Consider the following 25,925-nt stretch of genomic DNA (forward strand, 5'->3'; position numbering starts at 1 on the left):
GCACTTTCATCAACAATTTATACTCAGGGTCCTTCATTGAAGCCCATTTATACATCTAGGTACCAAACTTCACATATCCAGCCATCAAGTAATCTTTGTGCAAGCCACATCCAATTGGATGGTTTCTTGTCCATTTCAAAGCAGTTCTATTGCAAGACCACAGAACGCTGGAATGATACCTGCATGGTTTGATATTCCCTTCCTCTGCTGCTTTTTTTGGTAGCTGCAATAACTGAAACAATCAAGCTTTCTGCCATTATCCAAATCCTGAACACACTGCCCCAGGTGTGTGGGTGGCAAAATGGGCGCAGGGCCTTTTCAGTAGTGGTACCTTGTCTCTAAGACACACTCCCTGGCAAGGTCTTGCACCTTTCTTTGAGGCAACAGGTGAAGACCATCAGACTCTTAACATGATTGCTTTTTTTCTGCTGCTGCAGTTGTTCTGCTTTTCTTTTTACTGCCTTTTTATATTTGACACTGTGAGCCACCTTCCGCACGTGTGTGAAAAGGCAAGCTACAAAGTTTCTAAATGAATAAAAATAAATCATGAGTGCAGCCTTTTCAAAGTCACACCAGGCAAATGATACACTGCTATTTGAATATCTGGCATTACTGGGAAGAAGCTTGGAGCGGGATTTAAAGTGGGGGTCAAGTCAATAAACAGAATTGAAAGCCAAGGGCTTTGTTTGCTTCGATGCCAAGCACACCTTCAGCTGTTGAGACATATAATGCCTATTGATAAGATGTTGGCAACCTATGCCCATTGACTGCAATGAAGCAAACTCCTGTTGCCATGGCAGCTGAGGGGGCCAAGACTGTTGGCTATAACCGGATAGCATGTTAACAGCACCCAGTCCCCTGCTAGTGATCACTTTTGTCCTAAACACACCAAAAAGAGGGAGCACATCTTTTGTTCATATTCCTCATGGACAGTCACACAGGTCAGGAATTGCAACAGACTTAAGGTACACTGAATGTTCAAATATATGTCGGTTGATCTCATCCTCTGCTCATGGAGCACTCTGTAAACACCAAAAAGCTGTCAAGCTTCTTAAGGACTATGTTCCAGACTGGAAAGAATCTGTTTGCTTTATGAACATGCTCCTTTTTATGTGCAAGCAGAGAAGCATTCTCAAATTGTTGTACAAAGTTCACCAAGGGTTTAAATTATGCTGGTTGCGTCATTAGTGAGTTATATCATCCTGTCATGAGCCATGAGTTAATGTTCAGGTGCTTTGTGTTGTTAAAACAATGCAGAGTTGAGTTTTAAAGCCAAGAACCATAGCAGCACTGGGTCTTGAATAAGGAGGACATATTTTCCTTGGATTTCCTTTGCACAAGTGTGCTTGTGACAGTAGCGTCCAAGCATCGCTTTCTCTAGGCTCATGGAAGCACATTCATTTGCATTTTTATGTATGAGATGTTCATTACGGGATTACTACCGAAAGAGTGCTATGGTAATTCATAAGGGGATCTTCATCCTGGGACAAACAGTCCCAAGTGAAATAAATGGAAGTTTTTGTTTGCTTTACACAGAGCTTGGCTTTATTTGGGCTTTGCCAATGGGTGTGTTCCTCTGTGCCCCCCCCCCTTTCCAGGCCATTGTTACAAATTTCTAAACAAGAACTCACACAGAGTGAAAGCAAATGAAAGGATTAAAACAAATGCAAAGTAAGCAAGGAATGCTTTGAGTTAGGAAGCGCCCACAGCTTAGTAGGTTGTAAATAGTAAAAACACATGGTTCAGTATCTTTTTTAAAAAAAGCACAAGAAACAAGAAAGCAGTTCTAGGGCAATGTATTCTTTTATTATAAATTTAGAATGAATGACCAATGAAAAAGGATCACAATGGAGTACCAAGAAAGCTCATGTATCGATTTTTTTTTTAGCAGCATTTCAACAGTCCTAGGCTCCCAACATTCTCCAAGCATGACCTCCTCAAGCCCACTCCAGTAAACCCAACCTGGACACCGTTACAAGTAGCAAAATCCTCTGGGAAGTGCTCATTTATAAGCTCAATGGAAACAGATGGGAATGGCTCAAGAACACAGATTCCTTTCAACAAGGTTTCCCAAAAGCCTATACTCAAGGTTCCCATAGCAAGAGGAACTGGATTCAAACCACTGTCTGCCAGGTTGATACGGTCCCTTTATACTAGTAAAGATGGGGGGGGGGGTCATCAATGTGTATCTACCAAAATATGACAAATTGCAGTTCTAGGGCCAGAGACCTTGTAGGCCTCTTCAGTAGTGTCTTCATATGACAACTGGCAGACTTGGATGCCTCTTCAAAAAGGGACAACACGTTTCTGAGTATTGGACACTGCCTTTAGCAGTTCCGAAGCAGTCGCGATGTGATTTTTCCCAGGCACCCTTGGCAATGTCCTAAGTCCCAAGCGACATCAGAGATACCCACACTGCAGCTCCTACCCCTGCAAGCACTGAACTGGCAGGGAGAGCTGTAGCTTAGATTCCTTCCACATGCTCCGACATTTGATCAGAAATGGTTCTTGTATTCACTCCTCCTCCAGTTATGAGGGTAACTGTAGTATAAAAATCTTAACCACCAAACACTGTTGGTTAGCACCCCAAACTGTCCTAGATTGCTCCCTTTCAGACACTGGGCATAACACCGCCAATCTATGTTACCGTTGACACTGGGTGCATCAGGAAAAAGCAATGCAAAACCTTTCTGAAACCCCACCTCCCCCCTCCCTTGAGCTTGCTGACAGATGGCTGTTTTGAGAGCAGAATTGGACCTATATACAAGGGGTGGAAAATACTTGTTTGATTTGAGGTCTGACACATAACGAAGCTGAGCTTTTACTAAAATCCTCTGTGGGTGATATTTTTTACGTAAGACTGTAGCAGTACGACACTTTACCTGTTACAGTAAAACATGAGAGATACTATCCTGGCTTTGCTGGTGGCTGACTGGTAGAAAATAACTTTAATTAGAAAGTTAAATGGGTTGCAGGGTGAGGAGAGAGAGAGAGAGAGAGAGAGAGAGAGAGAGAGAGAGAGAGAGAGAGAGAGAGAGAAACAGCACAAAGATAGACAAATATAATACTGACAAGCTATTCCCCCTTCTTTGGTACTTTCTAAACTTTCTTATCCAAAATATATGAGGGAAATGCACCATTAAAAAGTTACATTTTTGTAAGTATTTACAAATTCAATGTTCATACAGTATTATACACAACAATATGATATGAACCGAGTTTTTGCCAATGTACCTCTGCACTTTGCTTCCAGTATCATTGAACAGCACTTTTTTTTTTTTACAAAAAAAGAATCTCATCTTTTTGCAGATTGCTTCATCATTTATCAAACTGACAAACACATCCCAGGTTCTTTTAAAAGATTAAAAAAATGGCTACTGAATGATACATTATGTACAAGTTTTACTAGGGATTAAGTTCTAGGCAATTATTTTCACCTCACTTATAACTTAAGGTAGTGTTACCTACTGTAAGCATATATATATATTTCTTTAATACATAAGAAAACGGCACCACATGTTATGTCACCAATGACACAGATGTTATGTACAGCAGATGTTAGATTCTGACGACAAATCCTTGCTGATTAGCTCTTACTGCATGGTTTAAATAGGGAGCTCTGCGCTCTGGAGGGGAGACCTTTGATTCTTTTATCTCAGAGGCACCCCCTTCTTCCATGGAAGGAGCAGCGATGTCAGACGTACGGCAGGATGGCGTACATGAAGAGAGCCATGACGGCAGCGCTGAACAAGCCAGCCACGGGGACAGTCACAAACCAGGCGACAAAGATATTGCGGAAGAGGTGCCAGTCAACAGCCTTCTTGGAGCGTATCCAGCCAACTGCCACCACAGAACCAACCTTGGAAGTTTGAGAAGGGAATCAGAATTAAAGGCATCTTAACATGGGCAACAGATGCTTTATGACCTGGGGTCCATAAATTTGGGTTTGCTTTTAGTAACCAGCTATTATCTGTGATCACCACCACCCTACCATCCCTCTGGCATGTAAGGCGATTCAGGGGAAGGGCTGGGCCAAACGAAACCATGCTTTGGAGGCACGTGGAAGCAGCAGGAGATGCGCCAAGTACCTCCAAAGCCTGGCACTAAGCAAGATCAATCCGTTTCACGAGTTGCGTGAAAATGACATGCCTCATCCCCTCCATTTTCTTTGTAATGCAAGCCTCCCACTTTGAACTGGGTATTCCAGGGACTTACAATTGCCAAAAAGACTTGTGGCAACTGCTGACCAACCAGCAAACACATTTATGGACCCCTATCTATGACAAAACCAATGCCAGTCAGCTGAAGCCCAGATTTACAAATTATCTGAAATTGGAATTCCTGCTTCCTTTTCACACAGGAGAAGAGCTCTACATGAATTTATCACACAAACTGAAAACTATTTGGGATGGGACAGGGAAACACACCTTTTAGTGCCTTGCATAATTTGGATTCCATGGCAGTTCTTATTCTTATTATTTCTAGTTTTACATGACATTCTCCTTAATTTAAGGCCTGTGATAGCAGTTATTGAGCCATGCCCCTTTCAAAGGAAAGGCTAACCATTACAAATAATAAAATCAACCGTGTTTTATGTATTTAAAGTAATATATGTTGCTTTTCAGGGCAAACCATTTCCAAAGCAACTTAACAAGGTAATTTAAACAAAAAACAAAAAATCCACCACTCAGTAACAAAAACTACAACTAGCAAGTTATAACAAATATAATGCCCAGACGTTTGCTACACGTGACATAGGTAAAGCTAAAGGGACCCCTGACCATTAGATCCCATCATGGCCGACTCTGGGGTTGCGCCGCTCATCTCGCTTTATTGGCCGAGGGAGCCGGAGTACAGCTTCTGGGTCATGTGGCCAGCATGACTAAGCTGCTTCTGGTGAACCAGAGCAGCGCACGCAAACGCCATTTAGCTTCCCGCCGGAGCGGTACCTATTTATCTACTTGCACTCTGACGTGCTTTCGAACTGCTAGGTTGGCAGGAGCAGGGACTGAGGAACGGGAGCTCACCCCGTCGCGGGGATTTGAACCACCAACCTTCTGATCAGCAAGTCCTAGGCTCTGTGGTTTAACCCACAGCGTCACCCATGTCCTGTGCCACAGAAAGTGGAAATTAATTATGTGGCGGAATATAGGAAATCGGTGGCAAAGCTGAATTCCATAAGTGAAGAGCATATGGCTTGAGGTTGGAGCTTAGATATTTTGTCCAGCTTTGAGCCCCATCCTGGAAAGAACAAGAGCTCTTTTTCTAGCAAGCTGCAAATCTAGTGTTCTTCCATCCCTGGTATTGGTACGTTATCTCAGATATGCCAAAAGGGCTGACAAATCTTCTATCACTCTGGCAAATAGAAGAAGTATGTGTTTTTCCTGTTCTGATCACTGCCATTTTAGGGCTTGCCTGAAGCTGTTCTCTGGATGAAGGCTTCTAATACAATATATTCGCTCAAAAGAATAACTATGTTTTCACATCTCAAATAATGGACTGTGATTTGTCTTATGTGAGCAACTGCCATTTCTTTTAACTGCTTAACCCAATTTCCCTTCTAAGTGCCATTAAGTTCACAGTTTGTTTTCTTGTATTGCCAAGGTTTTCCTCTTATGACCCTACATTTCTCCCTAAGGGCTGAGTACAACTGAGACACTATCATGTTCTGCCTTCCTCTTGTCAGAGAGCATCTGGAGAAGAGATACTGCAGGCAAGAGGAAGCCATTTGTGAAAGGAAGGACGCTAAATAAGAAGGCTTCGTATTTCCTTCCAAGCAAGTTTGGAGTTGGCTGGAATTGACTGATCAGGTGCACCAAATTACCGTATTTTTCGCTCCATAGGGCGCACCAGACCATAGGGCGCACCTAGTTTTTAGGGGGGGGAATAAAGGGGGAAAAATTATCCCCCCCAGCCCCAAAGAGCAAAGAAACCATCCCGCTGTCTTGGCTTCCTCTTTAGCCACGCACAAATTCTCCAGCCGGGAGAGGCTGCGCGCGGCTTCGTTTTTAGCCGCGGGGCTGGGGCGGGGGAAGCCCGAGCTTCCCCCGACCCCAGAACAGGTCCGGGAGCGGAGGCAAGGTTGTGCAGCCTTGCCGCCGCTCCCGGAGCCTGCGGGCTGGGGGAGCGCTCCAAGGGCTTGCGGATAGCTGCCCAAAGCCCGGGGAGTTGGCACTGTGCTCCCCGGGCTTCGAGCTGCAGGCTGCTATCCGCAAGCCTTCGGAGCCTAGGGGAACTCCCGCCGTGCTCTGAAGGCTTGCGGATAGCTTCCTGAAGCCTGGACAGCGAGAGGGGTCGGTGCGCACCGACCCCTCTCACTCTCCAGGCTTCAGCGAAAGCCTGCATTCGCTCCATAGGACGCACACACATTTCCCCTTCATTTTTGGAGGGGAAAAAGTGCGTCCTATAGGGCGAAAAATACGGTAAGTGGTACAGTAACATACAGAATTATCTGAAACAACACATTTGGTTGCTCTCTTCCCAATCTCCCCTGCCCCCATCCAAATAACTAGAAGTCTATATGTAACACATATGAAGCTGCCTTAAAAACAGATACTGGTCCATCTGGCCTTCTTTGACTGCAACCAGCAAGACCTCAAGCAGAAAGAAGTAATTCTCAGCCCAACTACCCAAGATCTTTCTTAGCTGGAAATAGTAAAGGTAAAGAGACCCCTGACCATTAGGTCCAGTCGTGACCGACTCTGGGGTTGCGGTGCTCATCTCGCTTTATTGGCCAAGGGAGCCGGCGTACAGCTTCCGGGTCATGTGGCCAGCATGACTAAGCCGCTTCTGGCGAACCAGAGCAGTGCATGGAAACACCGTTTACCTTCCCGCTGTGGTGGTACCTATTTATCTACTTGCACTTCATGCTTTTGAACTGCTAGGTAGGCAGGAGCAGGGACCGAGCAACAGGAGCTCACCCCGTCACAGGGATTCGAACCACCGACCTCCTGATCGGCAAGTCCTAGGCTCTGTGGTTTAACCCACAGCGTCACCCGCATCCTGATTAGCTGGAAATGGCAGAGACTAAATCAAGGACCTCTTGGATGCAGCACATGTGCTTACTACTAAGCTATGGCTCTCCTCAAAAGGGATGTGGTAGGGAAAACCACATTTTCTTACTGTAACGACTGTCCACAGATTTGAACACTGCTGAATTAATGTAAGAAGGGCCAATATATGTTACAGTGGCAATGGCAGCTATATAAAAATAAAAACTATATCAGAATAATGGCTCCTTCACTTGTCTATCCCTTCTGCCTCCTGAAGAGTCCGTGCAAATAGAAAGGCATATCCACCTCTGTTAAAATATTCTAGAGATTTATGGTTTGTCAGATAAATTACTAGGATGCAACATTCCAAAGGATTAATTCAATCCAATTAGTGTTGATGGCATAGCTCAGTCTTAGTAACCAAGAGTTAGTCATAGGACTATCTCTGATCAAATCAGTTCTGAAAGCCACAAGTCTGATCATAGTTACAGTAAGAAGTTACTGGCTAACATTCAACGTCTGTAATAAATTTCTTTTCCCCCTTGTCAGTCATTGCCCCTAGACCATAAGATAAAAATGGATAGTCACGAACATGCTTTGTTCTTCATTTTGCCTGGGGAAGTTTCACCTGATCCTTTCCAGAACAGGACCTACACCACCAGCAGGAATCATGTGTGCAAATGCAAGGTTGTGCTCACATGACGACTGCTGACACTAGTGCAGCAACACTGGAACATTTATCTGCACAGGCACCAGGCAAAGTGGTGAGTGAGCAGTGATAATGTTTAGGATGACAAGAGGTCTGTGTGCCCTGCAGCCTTCCAAGACTGTTTAAGTTATCCTGTTGTTCTTAGGTGCAGCAGAAAACACGATTCTGTCACCAATGTGGACGTAAAATTCAATTGCCAGCCCAGATGGCTTCTGTACAAGGAATCTTTGCCTGGAGTATGGGGATGGGGTTGGCTTCTGTTTATAAAATTGTTGGGGGGGGGGGGGCTTGTAGCACTCTTTTCTAGCCCTGAAGGTAATAGGCATGTGACTGTAATCAAGGTATCTAAACACATCATTTAACTTGACCTCATATTACAATATTCTGCAATCTTCTTTAAGGAGAATAGTGATATGTTCATACATGAACTGTTATCAACTCCTAGAGATTTTGTCTATTCTTCAACCTCATTACTTGCTATGGATTTTCCTTGCAGCAGATTTTTTATTTGTTAGGGTGTTTTTTTAAAGAGATGGGGGGACTTGGGGGAGGAGAATAAGAGAAATGGAAAGTGGGCAGTGGTAGAGATATGATATATGCTAAAATAAAAGGGGCAGGTCTGAAAGCATGAATAGTGATGTATATGAAAAGTACCACAATTTAATTTTAACACCAATTTTAAAAATATTCAACTTATGCTCTGTTTTGTTTCATGAATTTCCCCAATTTTTAGAGGGTATCAGTGACACTGGCATCAGTTAACCCATTTCTAAACATTATCAAAGTTTAGCTGACTACGTTTTGATGAGAATACAGGTTAGAAAAGCAGATTAATCACTGAAAAGCTACAATCTGTATAGACCTTCTAGTTCCGATTGGCTTGAAATCAAATACCATTTGCCTTCAGATACATGAATGCTTGGTTCTGTATTTCAATGACTTGTGATGTATGCTCCTAAAATTATGCACACCACAATCCATGAAAGTTACATATGAGAAACTGCAAATCTGGGGGAAGAAAATAAAATGTATGAAACTGTTAGTCGAAAGCTAATACTAAGAAGTTTAAGTTTATATAGAAGCAAGGAAACTAAAAGTTAAGATGATGACTATTGCTTGTTAATACACTACAAAATGAATACTACAATGTGTTTTATAAACAGCAATAAGAGTAATAATATAATATATACATTCTTTTTCTTTTCGCTCTCTTTTTTTAAAAAAAAGAAAACCTCCCCAACATTCTAACATTGGGGGGAATTTGCAACTCACATGTTTTGTATAATTTTGTAAATAACTAAATTTCCATATTTTAATTATTGCTTTTTTTAATTTTAAAACTTGCTTGGTAGTATATTACTTAATGAAGGCAAAATGGGATGTGGGGGAATCAGCACTTGTTATTTGTTTTTGTTTTTTCTTTAAAGATTGAGTATGTGTTTAATCGACGTGACCACTGCAGACTCCAATACCTTGCAATGAGTGGAGCTTATTGGAATACCCACATTTGAGGCTACAAGTACGGTTAGCGCACACATTACTTCAATGCAAAATCCACTGTAAAGAAATAAAAAAAAGACAGATGGAGATTTTGAAGTGTAAGAGCGACACACAGGAAATCCCATGCCATGCATTCATCAGGAAAGTAGAAGAATGAACGATGAACAGTGTCAGAACCTCCAGACAAAGAAGGGTGCAGCAGATCAACGTTCACATGGCATGACCTGAGGAAAAAGTTACTGCTATTCAGGGCCAACTCCACCGTGCATGGCAGCAAGTTTTGGTGTACAAGTCAAGGGCAGCACAATGTAGATTTTTAGTTTGCTATTTTAATTCCAGTAGGCGGGCGAGACTTGGATTTCTTGCCTCAGACGTCAAAATGCCTTGGGCCATCCGCCCCTACTACACTCTAAAACATTTGGGCTAGTGTCATTATTCCTAAATGTTCTCATGTGCAGTTCCATGACCATGTGAAAACATCGAGATTAGACGGTTCCTGGTGTGCAACCCTGCCAATCTTTCCTTCTGCACAAGGCCTTCTGAAATTAATGGGCAATGCAAAAAGGCCAATGGTTGATGGATTGCTCTTTTGGGGAACATACTACTTTGCCGAATTCCATGTGGATGCGTAGGGAATAATCTGATAACAAGTGTTTGTGGGGGAGAGGAAATACTTTGAATCCGCAATGTGCAAAAAAGGGTGAGATGTCTAAGAAGGGAACCTGAGGGCTGCCTATTCATATGAGTGGAGTGACGGGTGGGGTGGGGAGAGTTCTTGGATGTGAAATGGACGTGTGCATTTCCTCATTGTGGTATCATGCCGCTATAAACTGATCTGGGCAGCAGAGTTAAAACACGAACAGTCCAGACCGGCCTGGCTGCAGTCACATGGCAAAGGCATACCTTGCAGTGTGTAGTACTGACAGGAAGTCCAATATTGGAAGCTACCACAACTGTGAACGCCGAAGCCAACTCAATAGTGAATCCACTGCAGGAAGCATAAAAAAAACACTTCACAGTCACTCTTTCTTAAAAAAAAGTGTAATCAATCAGTCTGGGCTGACACCATGCAACATGCCAACGTCTTACCAGCATCGTCTCCAACCGGTTCCCTCCGACTGATCTTTGGTCATTGAGTTATATTAAGTGAGAGAACAAAGAGCTGCTGAATAACAAAAACTGGACACACACATCCACATTAAATTAGCTGAGCAGCTCGCTGCTACTGACAACCTATACTACATTCCAATAAATCATGCTCAATTAGTAAACAGGTTAGCAGCAGAGGTCTAGTATGCATTAAAAGCAAATAAAAAAATCACAGTTTGGTTTCTTTTTTTAATCATTCAGAAGCACATGGAAAACTACTTCGATTTTTGCCATTTCCTAATTTATGCCTCTCTATGCTATTCAGACATTGGTAGGCTATTCTGCCCAACTAGACCTCAACAATGCAAACAACATTGCCATTAGTTTAAAGAGAAAGCTACGTACATCACTACTCCGATCAAAACCAGGAATCATTAGGCACACATATGCTACGGCATAGCTAGCATGAGATGCCAGGGCAATTAGATGCAGGAGATGGGCACGTACCTTGATGGCGTGATGGGCGTGAGGTCTTTTCCCATGGTTTGGATCACTCTTCTCCCCCAGACCCAGAGGCCCACACAGATGCCAACGCCCCCGTAAAGGAGCAGCCATACGGGGGTAGGAGCTTCTTGCAGTACGCCACCCTTGTCATAAATAAGCCAGAGGGCAACCAAGGGGCCAATAGCATTGCTGGAAAACATAGCAGTGAAAATATATGAAAATATATTATCAAATCCTAAATGCTTCACTCAATACCCCCCTAGTCACACTGAACAAAGACAGAAGAACCTTACAAAAACAGCCATTCATTTATTACAATTTACATCCTTCCTTGGGACGCGGGTGGCGCTGTGGGTTATTGCTCCCTCGGGCAATAAAGCGAGATGAGTGCCGCAACCCCAGAGTTGAGCACGACTGGACCTAATGGTCAGGGGTCCCTTTACCTTTTTACACCCTTCCTTGCTGCATATTGCGCCCATGATGATGAGACACACTATTTTACTCTACAAGGAAATACCACAGTGGTGTTTTCACAGACGTGAAGCTACTACACAGCAGAAAACTGGAGTTTTAACTTTTTCTTATGTCACAGAGATAGGACAGTATGAATGCTAATGGGCCGATCAATTGTGAACACAGCTAATTTCCCAAACTGGACATTTCAGAAGCACACCGATATGATCTAGTTTTCTCTCCCCAGGGCGGAGCTGAGCACATTTTTATTCTTTACCAAACAGAGATGGAAGTTCTATGTGACACGCACTTCTGAAGCACAAGCTCACAGCAAGAACACTGCAAGCCAAATATAGAATGAATAGGCCAATCATCCATGGCCCTGTGCAATATTCTATGGCACTGATTTTGCTATCTGTTACCTAATACTAGGAAAGCATAGAAAGCCAGAATTGGTTACCAGAAGAAATACCTAAAATACCCAGTACTAACAATCCAAATTTAATGAATTAACAAGCCAAAGCTTTCTCAGGACGTTGGCAATGGAGAATGGCATGCACAGAATGCACAACCCAAGAACTGACAGCTAGATACAAGGACTAGCGTTGGCTATATTTAGTCTAAGCACCTTGCCAAAATACACAGCTGGAACAAGGGCAGTGGCACTGTCTGACATGGTGCACAACAAGAAGGCAAAGTCTAGAAGTTAATATTTTCTGAAAAATGGGAGCCCCAGCTTTCAGATGATATAAATCTTGCAACTTTGTGCCTGACACATTCCCTAGGAGTTAAAGGCAGTCGTCAACTTACCAAAAAAGAAAAAAGAAAAACACTAACTGCCAACCAGAATGAAATCCTTAAACTCAAGTGACTCTTACGGCTCAGTAGGAAACAGGTTTATACTGCAATGGTGCAGAAAAAGGTTGTCAAGCAACTTTGTTTGCAGAGTCATAGAAATGTGGTGTTTCAAGAACAACTAAACCCCAATTGCAGTTGAGCTATCAGGGCCAAGAAGGTGGAGAAGCAGTTTAATTTAAAATCCAGTGTTGTACAACCCGTCACTTACAATTTACCAGTGCCACCCAGCAAGCCAACAAACCCCTACCTAGAATGACTGCTTCCCCCTCTATGTTAAAAATACCCCAGGTTTTGACGAGCCCATATGTTTGGCACCAGTCACTGACCAAAGTAAAGAGCTCCTGGGATTATGTGCCTTCCCTACTCTTCTTCCATCAGGTACAAAATTGGCCTGGCCCAAACTAATGGCCATTTAAAATTTAAATGTCTGCTTTTGTTAATAAAAAAAAATCTGTTTAATCTTAAGCTTTCTGAACTGCTCCCTCTTCCTTTTCCCTTGTATTTCTAGGATCTTAGATGGTAATATTTAATAAAACAGAGATCCACCTCATTCAGGAGTGCCTCCTTGTTTGTCACAGGGTTAAAATCCAGGCTCCAGGTCTGAAGGTGGAGCGAGAGGAGCTCTAGATGGATTTGGGGCTGCTTACGATAAAGATAGCAGCTCACAATAGCAGCCCTTCCCCTTGGGCTGCCTCTGCAGGGTGCCATGACAAAAGTCAAGAAAAAACTATTCCCTCTCTGAACTGTGGGCCTTTTAGATTTATATTTGCACAAACATTGTTTGCTAGGAATGATCCAATTACCTATTGGTATTGAATTGAAACAGAACACTTATTTCCATTGTTTTCCAACAGCTTGGCTTTTGACCCTACCATCTTTCTGCTAAATTAATCCTTTAAATACTCCACAATGGTGTTATTGTATATTGTAGGGAGCTGAGTGGGGTGCAGTGCATCTCTATACGCTTTGTGCAAGCAGACACAGCCCTCCTCCCCCCGGGAGACGTTTCTGTTGATGGATGCCTAGCTCTACCCAGTGCAAGAAGGAGAGAACAGATGCAGCTCACACAACAGGGTCCAACTGCAACATCGCAATTTTTCAATTAGGAGTGAACGGCAGGCTTTCAGGCTTCATGGAAGAAAGTAAAAGAAACTTGGGGACACGGTTTTAGCTCCACGAGACCCTCACCATGCCATGGTTACGTAAGATAAGCAGGGGGAAGAAATCCAAGAATATAAAGACGGGTGGCTGGCTATACGCTCTGTACGACCAAGAAAACCAAGTCAAAGAACACACATGTACTCTCAAGTTAGCCTGTGGAGCCTACTTTACAAAACAGATAGCGTGCCCTTTGCTGCTGTGTATAGCTAGGGAGGGTCAGGAATAGCAGGCAGTCTTTCAAGCTACTTGCTCACAATGGCTATGGTTCTGCCTCCACAGTTGGAAACAGCAAGAAGAGTTTGGATTTGATATCCCGCTTTATCACTACCCAAAGGAGTCTCAAAGCGGCTAACAATCTCCTTTCCCTTCCTCCCCCCCAACAAACACTCTGTGAGGTGAGTGGGGCTGAGAGACTTCAGAGAAGTGTGACTGGCCCAAGGTCACCCAGCAGCTGCATGTGGAGGAGCGGGGAAGCGAACCCGGTTCACCAGGTTACGAGTCCACCACTCTTAACCATTACACCACACTGGCAAGGCTTCCAATGCCGGAAACCACAAGAGATTGCCCTTGTGCTGGAATCCTGCTTGCTGGTTTGCCACCAGCAACTGTTCAACCATAATAATAATAATAATAATAATAATAATAATAATAATAATAATAATAATAATAATTTATTATTTGTGCCCTCTGGGCGGCTTCCATAAAAACCAAAAATACAATAAAATATCACACGTTAAAAACTTCCCTGAACAGGGCTGCCTTAAGATGTCTCCTGAATGTCAGGTAGTTGTTTATCGCTTTGACATCTGCTGGAAGGGCGTTCCACAGGGCGGGTGCCACTCCCGAGAAGGCCCTCTGCCTGGTTCCCTGTAGCTTGGCTTCTCGCAATGAGGGAACCGCCAGAAGGCCCTCGGCGCTGGACCTCAGCGTCCGGGCAGAATGATGGGGGTGGATGCTGGAGTAGATGGGTCATTGGCCTGATCCAGGAGGCTCTTGCTATGTCCTTACGACCAAGTTACTTGGTGCAGAACCCCCAATAAGCACCCACAAAATACAATCTGAAAGCTACTGTTCTATTTAATGTTGTATTTTATTTTTGTTTTTAAGTTGTAATCACTCATCTTGTTTTTATTATTGCTTGTAAGCCGCTCTGAGCCCGGCCTTGGCTGGGGAGGGCGGGGTATAAATAAAAAAATATTATTATTATTATTATTATTATTATTTCCAAAGGACAGAGCAAATGTTGGAGGAGCCAGTAAAACACACAACCAAAGGAACGCCAGCACCCAGGCAGGGCAGTCATCAGCCTTGATGGCTGTGGAAATAAGAGGCTTGAGTTATTCGGGGGAATTCATCAGGTCAGGCTGCCTCCACCACAGGTATCAACTTGCCACCTGATTCATAAAGTAAATAAGCCTTCCAGTTGGCAGCTGTGCTCCTAGCTGCATGGTGCTCAATGAAGAGTCTATTCCGGCATTTTAAATGCCGTGGGTGGTATGAAGAAAGAAACCTAAACAGCACAAGTGAATGCAATCGCAGACGCAGAACACACCACGCAAAATCAATCATTCTCAAAACGTTGGCAGTGTTACAACAGAGTACCCACTGGGTGTTCAAATTAATGCTCAGTGGGAAACTGTTAAAAAGGTGCTGTGGAAATCTGATCGCTTCTGGCTCACCGCTGACGTTATGTAAGGGTAGGGTAGGGTAGGGTAAGGTGCCAAGGATGAGGAATGTCTCATACTGGGACCTCCAACCATAACTCTTCAGTGCCTTACCTCCTGCAAGCCAGGCAATCCCAATTTTGTGGTTCACGGCTGCTCTCTTGGCTGCAGTACTTATCTGAGTGTTGTCAGCTGACCCCACAGCCTTAACAAAAACCCACAACTTTCCAGCAGAATCAGCTGCAAATCGTCACTGTCCTGTCCTTTTCCCATGCTACCCTGCCTGCCTGATCTAGTATGCAACCTCCAACCTATCCAGGTCTCCTGTTGCTAGACCAGGGCCAGTCCAAGACAAGATGCCTCCCCCCTGGGAAAAAAACCATGTATAGAAGTCAACCAGACATGCAGTTGGATCCAATTTAAAACTGGCAATGGAACTGGGTCTTCCACAACACCCAAGGGCAGCAGGTTAGCTGAGGAAGCGCTGGGCAGGCCGCAGGGCACACATAGCTCTATCCTCAAACATCTCACCACTGTTCCCTTACTGCTCCACCTGGTGCCTGCTCCCATCCACCCACGAAAAATGCTGTAATGCTGCAGCGCGAGTGCCTACATGTGTCACGTGAACAAAGCAACACATAAGCATTACGTACTGGAGTGTGTGGCCTGGGCTGAAAGCTTCTGCTTGCTTGCTTGGCCAGGGGTCTCTCTTGACAGGACGGTCTGCAATGTTTCAAGTAAGGCACACAGGTCTATATGTGGCACTGGACACATTTGGAATACAGCACGTACAAGCTCTGGTTATCTCATGTCAAAAAGGATATTGTAGAGCAGGAAACCGAACAGGAAAGCAAAGCCAATGTGACTCAGAGATCTTCCCTACAAGACTTAGGAGCTGGAAAACCTTTTGAGTCCATCAGTCGCATTCCCTTCCAGGCAACCTATGGAGTTGCCTCCGTAGAGTAAACTGGTTTCTACAAAGCCATGCAATCTTGACTGCTCTCCATTCCAGGCAAGCAAGGGTCATTATCGGAGTTTGAAGGCATAAATTCCAGCCAGGAACAGGCACTCAAGGAAGGTGGGAAGGCTGGGGAGGGTGTGGCATAGACTGAGCTCCAAGTGCCAGGCAGAAAGGCCTGGAGGGCCACACCCCCCTGGCATGTGGCTTTTTCTTTTAGGAAGAAGAGACAACTTGGAGTAGGGAAGGGACTTGATAGAGGCTTCTAAAACTGTGCATGGCACAGACACACACAAGTGAAGTTTGGGGAAATATTGGGGTTCTATTGGCTGCCTGAAACAGCCAACAGAATCCAGACACAAATTGTCACTCAAACAGGATGCTTATTCAGGCGTGGCTAGGCCGATGTGAAACAACCTCAACCAGCAGGTAGCTGGAAGGTGGCACACCAAATACGAAAACTGCGCAAGCATTTACACACTTACAAGCAAAGGGAAGCAAAGGGGTAGCAATGTCCATATACGGCAATACTTCCTTCTACCAGTTTCTTCCGGTTTAATCACGAGGCATAGCAACTCTCTTATCTTTTCCTCCTTCCTTTGCCCTAAACAGTTGTGGCAATAGCTCTTGCATTCCGTCTTTCTGTATGGTTGTCTTGCAAACATAACCTTCACATTCCAGCCTCCACCTGATCAGCCCTTCTCACACACATTTCAATTTTCATTCTGTAATTTCTCTGATGGAATAACTTTTTTTTTTGTCTTCCACCACATTAAGAGCTCAGAATCAGCCAACAAACCTAATTTGCCATGCTTTCAGCATAGAGAAAAGAAGCTGCTGGTTCACCCTGTGCTCCATTAACTTAGAAAGGACATTTTTATCTCTTTGTGTTTTTATCAGAAAAAGCAGGGGAAATTAAGATATCACTGGGACAATCCTTGAGGGAAGTTAACAGGCTGAGCTGTAGCCACCTGGAGGAAGCAGCACTGTAATATATGCAAATCCAGCCTGAAGAGGGCTTGGCTTGCAACAGGCACAATTCCAGTTGAAAATAAAGCCACAATTCATCACACTAGAACACAATTCAGGTCCATAAAACTGTGGAGCAGATTATAAATAGCAAAGAAAGAGGAAGCCAGCAACCAGCCCACATCAAGGAGCATGCAGAAGGAATGCTCAGCACTCCCCATCCCCACCCGCCAATCTGACAATGACCCATGGAGAACTGCCATTCCAATGGCACCTTCAGCCAAACTACACAGCTTACGGGCACAATTGGAATGAGAATGATAACACCAAAGGTGGAAGAGGAAAAATATTTCCAGTGTTCAAATGAGGCCAGAATTATTAACCTCCTGTTGCAGAGGCCAGGCTGTGGCTGAGAGAGAGTGATTTACTCAATGAGTGCGTGTTGGCTTAAATTTGAACCTGTGACTTTTTGGCTCCCATTCTTAGCCACTGTGCTACACCAGATATTCCTCCTCTCTGTGAACCTTCAGAGCAGGGGTTGCCAACCTGGTCCTTACCACCCACTAGCGGGCGTTTCAGGATTCTAGGTGGACGGTAGGGGGTTCTCCGGCACAAGCCGAATCCTCCTTCCATCGAGCACTGGTGGACGGTAAAGAAATTTTACCATCAAGCAAGATGCATTAGTGGGCGGTAGGTATAAAAAGGTTGACTACCCCTGCTTTAGAGGCAGGCCTTATTTGTGCACAATATGCCTAAATCAAAAAATAGCTTCAAGCACTCACTGATATCAACAAGTGCTTTACTACAATATTAAATCACTCATTTCAGAACTGGTTCTATTTTCAAGCTTAATAGATAATTAAATGCTCTTGGGCATACAGTTGTTGCATTAATACATAATACATACAAATGTATATAAATGCTCCATAGCATTATGCAAAAGTATATCGCACAGAAGTACAGCTCCAGCTTCTTCTTCACATCTTTTATGTTTATATTGTAATTGGACCAAGTTGACATTTTTGTGCACTGCTATAGAGCTATTCATGTGGTTCTCTTTTGTGATGGCAGTTTTTAGCCAAAGCTCATCCATTCCACTGACAGTAGCATCTTCACTTTTACATAATACCTGACATATTTTATTCTTGTTTATATCCCATTGTGTTGAATATGTTTTAATAATGCAATGCCTTTGAGCACTGCATTAAGTGCTGCATTACTTTTCCATTAAATGTTGAACTATACAAAACAGTGTATTTGAATTTATTTATCAGCTGCACAGTGGTACCTCGGGTTAAGAACTTAATTCGTTCTGGAGGTCCGTTCTTAACCTGAAACTGTTCTTAACCTGAGACAGCACTTTAGCTAATGGGGCCTCCTGCTGCCGCCGCGCCATTTCTGTTCTCATCCTGAAGCAAAGTTCTTAACCCAAGGTACTATTTCTGGGTTAGCAGAGTCTGTAACCTGAAGCGTCTGTAACCTGAAGTGTCTGTAACCCAAGGTACCACTGTATTAAAAATAGGCAATGAAACGTCAGCCGTACAACTGGCCTTTGCTTTTGGCTGCTATTTTCACGTTAAATAATTAACAGGGCACCTGACCATAAAACACTAAACTTCATTGCCATGCCAAATAACTTGGGAGTGTTCCTTTGCAAAGAAAGAGTAAACACTGTATAATTAACCCAGGAAGTGCCTACTCTCCAGTTAAGAACTTGGTTACAGTTCATGCTCACAGGGATTGGAATCCCACAGCTGATTTCCCATCCGTGGCCTCATTGTTTATCTGGACTCACTCAATGAGTGAGTGCCAAAACAAAGCAAGTTTCTATGCTCCTATCTGCTACTGACATGGATCCAGGCAGGACAACCTCTCCGATGGCCCCAACTTCCGCAGTGGGACTTCGGATATCATCTCTTAGCTTAATAAGTTAAGAGATGGGTATGTTTCTTGGCCACATGCACAGACAGCCCTTTAAGCTCTTCCTTTTGGCAGGTGAGTGACCACAAAGTCTTCAATGAACTACAGCATTGTTGAGGAACCTTGTTCAGCTGGAGGCCACATTCCCTTCTGCAGGCAGGGCCAGAGACAAAAGTGAGTATAGCAGCACCTGTACATGTTACCTTTGTACAGTGAGCTAGTTTCTACACATGCTCACACACCCCTTTCTATGCAATGTCACAGCTGACAGGCACATTCCAACCAGGCAAGAGGGGGTGGGACTCTGGGCTGAGTCTTGAGTGCCACACAGAGAGGCTAGGAGGGCAGCATACAGACCCAAGTCTAACGTTTCGAAACCTTGAACTATAGCTTGCCATTTTGCCCATACTAGGAAACCATGCTTTGAAGTTGTGGTTCAATGCCCTGGCTTGCTCCAAAGTTGTTAACCAGCTCAGACGCCATACTCAATTGAAGGTTTCCTGGTTTATTTGCTTGCTGAAAGTGGAGCGACGTGGCTGTCTGTGAAGCCAAGAAGGCTCATTCATATCTCAGCTTATTAATCTGATATATGATCAAGCACAGGAAGTTCTAAAAAGCTGTAAGACTCTGCGGTGAGCCAGAAGTGGCAAATGGGTGCGTATAAAAATCAATGGGATAGGATTACAGATACCCAAAACTGGCCCAATAAAGGCAAGCCTGTTGTACAAGCTACGCTTTCTTAAAAACAGAATGGATTAATGGGGGGAGTGCAAGAAGCAACCTCTTATATTACAGCAGGCTATTTGTTTACAGTAGCTGCTTTTTGTTTCTATGCACAATACAACTAAGCCTGCCTAGGAGGTTATTTTCCAAGGCACTGAACTGACATGTGCCTTGCAACCTTCTCCTAATTTATGAACAAGAAACTGGTCATCAACTTGGTAAAACTTGCTGAAAATGTACTGTATTTTTCCGTGTATAACACGCTCCCATGTATAACACGACCCCTATTTTTTGGGACTCCAAATTAAGAAAATGGGGGGGGGGATTGCCCAGTTGATAAGCTTGGGGGGGGGACTGCCAAGGGTTGTTGAGCTTTGTTTGGCAGGGGGAGGATTGCCAAGACTTGTTGAGCTCATCCGCCTAACAGCAGCGCACACCTCACAGAAGACAACTATCATCTGCCCGATCACCGCCAGCAGCCACAAATTGCCCGCCCAATTGCCACAACAACAGCCAATTCCAAACGGCCCTTGGCGCATACATCAATCACCCGCCCAATCACTGCTGTATATCTCCTACTCGCGGCTGTGAACAATCGCCCGTCCCCCCTATGCACTACCCATGCATTTTTTAAAAAGGTAAAGGACCCCTGACAGTTAAGTCCAGTCGCAGACGACTCTGGGGTTGCAGCGCTCATCTCGCTTTACAGGCCGAGGGAGTCAGCGTTTGTCCGCAGACAGTTTTCCAGGTCATGTGGCCAGCATGACTGAGCCACTTCTGGCACATCAGAACACCGAAAGCAGAGCAGCGCATGGAAACGCCGTTTACCTTCCCACCGGAGTGGTACCTATTTATCTACTTGCACTTTTTGGTGTGCTTTTTGGCAGGAGCTGGGACTGAGCAACGGGAGCTCACCCCCGTTGCAGGGATTCGAACCACCAACCTTCCGCTCAGCAAACCCAAGAGGCTCAGTGGTTTAGACCACAGCGCCACCCGTGTCCCCCACCCGTGTATAAGGCAACCCCAAATTTTTAACAATATTTTTAAATTTAAAGAAAACCCTCGTCTTATACACAGAAAAATACAGTACTCAGCAAATAGAGCTGATAAATTCTAGCTAGACCTGTACACAAGCAATATGGCACCAAGAGGGAAGATGAAATCCAGTGCAAAGCCAACAAAAATAGTTCAGGCTTGAAGCCCTCAATCTCAGATAGGTGTTTTCATTTCTGTATTTGTTTTTCACACAAATGGAAGTTTTACGCACAGTGTGAAGATACAGCCATAGATGCAGGAACCTTTTGAGCAATGCCTGCTTTTAAAGCAGATCAGCATCACTAAGATTCTGCAGCAGATTTCACCTGGTTGGACTGCTGGAGCAAACAACAGAACTTTTAAATGATGACATTTATGACGTTCACATATGCAAGGTCTCCTCACATACCTCACATCATTGCCTCCATGAGCAAACGATCCAAAGCAAGCTGTGAGGATCTGGAGAAAGTGAAAAAGCAGGTGAACCTGTGAGGAGTCCCTCTCATCTCTCTCATCCTCCGCGGGGTCTTCAGGGGGGTGGGTAGGATCTACTAATTCAGATGCCAGCTTCATCTCCACGCCACCTTCGTCCGCTTCAATTTCTGCTTCTGCCACGGCGTTGCAGTAGCTGGAGTAGCTGTCGTATCGAACCCTCTTTTTGGAATAGGAAACCGTGTCTGTAACTAGCTTTTCGCTATCTTCTGGAGTTGACGTATCAGCCGCCTTGAAGGACGAATGCACTGGCATCCCACAGATGGCAGCTGTGTAGCAAGTGTAACTATTGTTGCGCCGCAGCAGTTTGTAGTTGTTTTCTTGCGTGGGTCGGTTGTCGCTGCCCCTGTCCAGGTGTATTTTGTGCAGTAAGTCTTTGTACAATCCCGAGTCTTTGTGCACAGTGTGATACACATGAATATCGCTCTTCATGTGGCCGTCAAAATTAAAGGTGCCGTTGGAAATTGGAGATTTCACCATACTCTGTGTCATTGAAAATGCTCTTCCTAAAACAGCAAAGAAAAGTATTTTTCCCCCAGAGGTAGCTAAAGACCTAAAGGCAACAGAACAGTGAAACTCCAAAGAAATATCACTCTTTTTAAAAAAATCATTTGTATGAGCATTTGTGCTCCATCAGAGCATATTTGCTCCTCCAAGTCCATTTTCTGGTGACCAAATTGGTCAGAGATATGTAGAGAGAGAACACAAGAATATTCAGTGGAATCCACGCTAGTCAAAGAGTTGGAAAATGGCGTTCAGGCATGATCAAGCCAAGTACTTTGTTGCTTGGGAGACAGACTGAGGCTCTTTCCTCGCCAATTGCCAACCCCTTCTCTTCTTGGACTGAAGCATCAGTCACCCACTCTGGGTTAAATGTTAGAAGAAAGAAAGCCTGTTGAAGGGGAGGGGGTAGCCACCCACCTTTCCCCAACTAATTTATCCTCCCCAATTTCTCTTGTCTTTACCTTCAGATTATAAGTCTGCAGGCAGGAACCATGTTGTTTTAAATTATCAATCTAGGTGTAATAATAACATAAATAACTGCATATGGAAAGCCATTGCAGCGTAGCGGTTAGAGTGTTGGACTAGGACCTTGGGAGACCAGGGTTCAAATTCCCAGTCAGCTATGAAGCTCGCTGGGTGACCTTGGGCCAATCACTACCTCTCAGCCTAACCTACCTCACAAGACTGTTGTGATGATTAAATGGGGGGGGGGACACCATATATACCACCTTGAGCTCATTAAAGGAAAGGGTGGGAAATAAATGCAATTAATATTTATTTATTCATTCATTCATTCATTCATTCATTCATTCCTGCTCAGCTACTAGAGTAAAATACCGTATTTTTTGCTCTATAAGACTCACTTTTTCCCTCCTAAAAAGTAAGGGGGAATGTGTGTGTGTGTTATAGAGCGAATGCAGGCTGTGCAGCTATCCCAGAAGCCAGAACAGCAAGAGGGATTGCTGCTTTCACTGTGCAGTGATCCCTCTTGCTGTTCTGGCTTCTGAGATTCAGAATATTTTTTTCTTGTTTTCCTCCTCCAAAAACTAGGTGCATCTTGTGGTCTGGTGCATCTTATAGAGCGAAAAATACGGTACTCTCGGTCTTTGAAAACAAAGACATAGACATAGACTTGTCTATTGGTGAAACATAGTTCAAATATCTCAAATATTAAAGCGCCATTTAAAAATTCAGCCAAAATATTATGTCATTTCTATTGTTCATTACCAGTATATCAGAAATTGATATGACAGCAGCCTTAAATGCATCATCCACTAAAAGAAACTGTGGTAAATGAACAGGTAGCTGTTTGAGAAGACAATACACAATTACACAGTGTAGCATACAACTGTGTGTTGTTCTTTAAAAAAACTGTTATGCACAAGCACCCAGAAAAAGAGCGTGAGCAATTATCCAAAAAAGAAAACCACATACTCTCTCTTTTTATTCACCCTGTACATCAAAAAAGTTGGGATGGGAAGGGGTTTTGCACAGAAGGGAATTGCCCACTAGATAACAGGAGGCAGCAACACAACAGAAAATAATTTATGTGCTCTTGGTTTCTCACCATATGGCACACGTGGATGGCTTCCATTTGCTATATTATCCGATACACCAGCCTCTTCTGTTCCAGAGGCAGTAAGAGGAATAGTACTTTCATCGTTTGCTTTGGCACCAGGAAGTTCTTTAAAGACAGGTGTATCCTCATCTTGTATTTTGTCAAGGCTTTCGTCAGATATCTTTGATAATGCCCCTTCTTTCTTTAACCGACCTAAGGAAAACACAGAACTTTTTTAAGGATGGGTTAATTATCCACTCTACACAAATAACTAGTATCACTTAAATAAATGCACTGACTGCTTTCCTCTTTTGTCAAGAAACCCAGAAAGTTGCCCACATCTGTAAGATTAAACTCCCTCCAGAGACCAAGGAAACAGAACATTTGCTTCCACCTACACATCAATCTAATTTAGATCACTAAATCTTAAATTTTTGTTCTATGCTTCCTTGAGCTCAAAGCAGCCTAGCTGTTAGATAAATAAAATACTCTGGCTGGGACACGAAGTACTACATGAGAAGTCTAAAGCTACCTTGGCTGAATGGGATTTCTGTTTCTCAAGTATCATTCCCCCCATTTGTCACACAGTATGTAATTTTTGGAAACAAGTTAAGTTTCAAAGGTATTTAAGATACGAAATAGGAATCTCCTGGGGGTTTTTTGTTTGTGTTTTTGTTTTTGTTTTTAAGTATGAAGCCACAGTGAGCTTTCATCTTTGGAACATGGCCTGCATTTTAAAAATACAACAACTAAAAACCAAAATGTCATGCTATGCAAGACATAAAAAGGTCACCTGTCGCAGTTATATTTAAAGCATCATCACTATTCTAGAAAACACACTGGAAAGGTATTTCCTCAGACATGGGATTTAACATTACACACATTTTGACCTCCCCCACCCCCAAAGACATACTTGCTATTTTTCTTTTCATCCACGGACACACAAATATCCAGACTAAGATAGCGAATATTACTGATACACCAATTGATATCAGCACTATTGCCCACATAGGAAGAACGATTCCTAGGACTGAAAAAAGAAACAAAATTACATCCTTCCACATTGGTTTTCTAACATTTACCATAACATATTTTTTTTTTTGCCCAGTGATGTGACTTCACACCAGCGCACCAAGCCCATCAACGTGCCTCTTTCGAACCTATTTGTTTGGGTTGTGTGTCAGCCTTTGTGGGACAGACTCAAGTGCATCCATCAAAAATGACTGGAGTACTGTCCCCAAAGTGTCAGACCACAGAGCAGAAGAATTTGTCAGCACGCTCACAAAATGTCAGGAACTCCTGAAGGTTCCCTGCTGCTCGAATTAGTGCATTACCATCAATGCACACAAGTTCTGAACCTCATGTAGGGTTATCTACACCAATAGCCTGCTTTTGGCGTGGTGCTCATCTGTTCTCCAACCTTCACAAGCAACAGTGAAACAGAGAATCCGTATTCCATCTAGACATCATAACATCTGGATCATTTGGTAAGCACCTTTAAACAAGTCTCTGCGTGTATGCAGTCTCTGAAAACATCAGCCGTGGTCATTTTCTTTATGTTCTGCTGTGTCAGAACATTTGACAATATACAACGAAGCAAAAGTTTTATAAAGTTATTTTCCCCCCAGTGGATCATGATAGGAGTTGCCCTGATGAATCAAACCTTCATATTAATCTCTGATAAGCTGTATGTTGAACAGTCTAGAAATTCCTACAGAAAAAAAGAAATGAAATAATGTCTTGAAATTTCTATCCATTGGTCATTAGCCCTCAGCAAATTAATGGGAACATCATCTGTTGCCACAATTGTTGTCAGGGAGACCAGAAGTATGTTGCTACTGTCAGGTTCTGTGACTTCTGTAGGTACTATTCTGAATGCACTGAATCTCTTGAACTGTTCTATGGCTTTTAAAAACACCATCTGAATCATGCATCAGTCATGCAGAGAGATTAACAGACAATGAATACGGCTTTGTCATCATCATCTTCTAGGTTGAAGAGATGTTTCTTTCCATGGAGGCGCAAGTCACAGCAACAGCCAAGGCGACATTTTTCCACCTTCGCCGCATCAAGCAGTTGGTCCCTTACCTTTCCCGCCCCGACCTGGCCACAGTGATCCATGCGACAGTCATCTCCAGGCTTGACTACTGTAACTCGCTCTACGCGGGGCTGCCCTTGAAGCTGTCCCAGAAACTCCAGCGGGTACAGAATGCTGCAGCGAGGCTCCTCACAGGGTCTCTGCCATGGGAGCATATTCATCCAGTGCTTTTCAAGCTGCACTGGCTCCCGGTGGAATACAGGGTCAGATTTAAGGTGCTGCTTTTGACCTTTAAAGCCCTTCACGGCCTAGGACCCTCGTACCTACGGGACCGCCTCGCCTGGTATGCCCCACGGAGAGCCTCAAGGTCCATAAATAACAACACCCTAGTGGTCCCAGGCCCTAAGGAAGTTAGATTGGCTTCAACCAGAGCCAGGGCCTTTTCAGCACTGGCCCCAACTTGGTGGAACGCTCTGTCTCATGAGACCAGGGCCCTGCGGGATCTGATCTCTTTCCGCAGGGCCTGTAAGACAGAGTTGTTCCGCCTGGCCTTTGGATTGGAGCCAATTTGATTCCCTCCGTCCCCCTTTTCCTTTTTCCTTTTTTCTTTTCCTTCTCCTGCAATGAGGCTCCATTTTAATATTTTAATGTTCCATTATTTTAATGTATTTTATTTTTGTTTTTAAGTTGTAATCACTCATCTTGTTTTTATTATTGCTTGTAAGCCGCTCTGAGCCCAGCCTTGGCTGGGGAGGGCGGGGTATAAATAAAAATTTATTATTATTATTATTATTAATC

At 43.8% G+C, this 25,925-nt stretch overlaps 1 protein-coding gene and 2 long non-coding RNA genes across 12 annotated transcripts in view; 2 read left to right on the plus strand and 1 right to left on the minus strand.

The window, feature by feature from the left end:
- Positions 1-1,784: 1,784 nt before the first annotated feature.
- SLC20A2 (solute carrier family 20 member 2) overlaps positions 1,785-25,925 on the minus strand; it is a 92,832-nt gene continuing 68,691 nt past the window's right edge. For 4 of the 10 annotated variants that reach the window (XM_081166382.1, XM_081166383.1, XM_081166380.1 and 1 more), the window contains exons 6-11: positions 24,003-24,119; positions 23,099-23,302; positions 20,945-21,533; positions 10,798-10,983; positions 10,105-10,189; positions 1,785-3,859 (exon numbers count right to left, since the gene is read on the minus strand). In XM_081166382.1, the coding sequence (XP_081022508.1) occupies positions 3,695-3,859; positions 10,105-10,189; positions 10,798-10,983; positions 20,945-21,533; positions 23,099-23,302; positions 24,003-24,119 (1,346 nt within the window). In that variant the 3' untranslated portion in view covers positions 1,785-3,694. Of the gene's footprint in view, positions 3,860-9,173; positions 9,259-10,104; positions 10,190-10,797; positions 10,984-20,944; positions 21,534-23,098; positions 23,303-24,002; positions 24,120-25,925 lie in introns of all 10 variants that reach the window. The other 6 variants (XR_014001267.1, XR_014001268.1, XM_081166387.1 and 3 more) reach the window with 6 other exon arrangements.
- Positions 3,866-8,197, plus strand: LOC308571387. The gene is made up of 3 exons (XR_014001369.1): positions 3,866-4,758; positions 5,121-6,660; positions 7,026-8,197. It is a non-coding gene; the product is annotated as an uncharacterized lncRNA (long non-coding RNA).
- Positions 14,217-20,924, plus strand: LOC308571426. Its single transcript, XR_014001420.1, has 3 exons — positions 14,217-14,351; positions 14,497-18,951; positions 20,388-20,924. It is a non-coding gene; the product is annotated as an uncharacterized lncRNA (long non-coding RNA).

Source organism: Podarcis bocagei (genome assembly GCF_964188305.1).
Source record: "Podarcis bocagei genome assembly, chromosome: 13".
NCBI classification, from domain to species: Eukaryota; Metazoa; Chordata; class Lepidosauria; order Squamata; family Lacertidae; genus Podarcis; species Podarcis bocagei.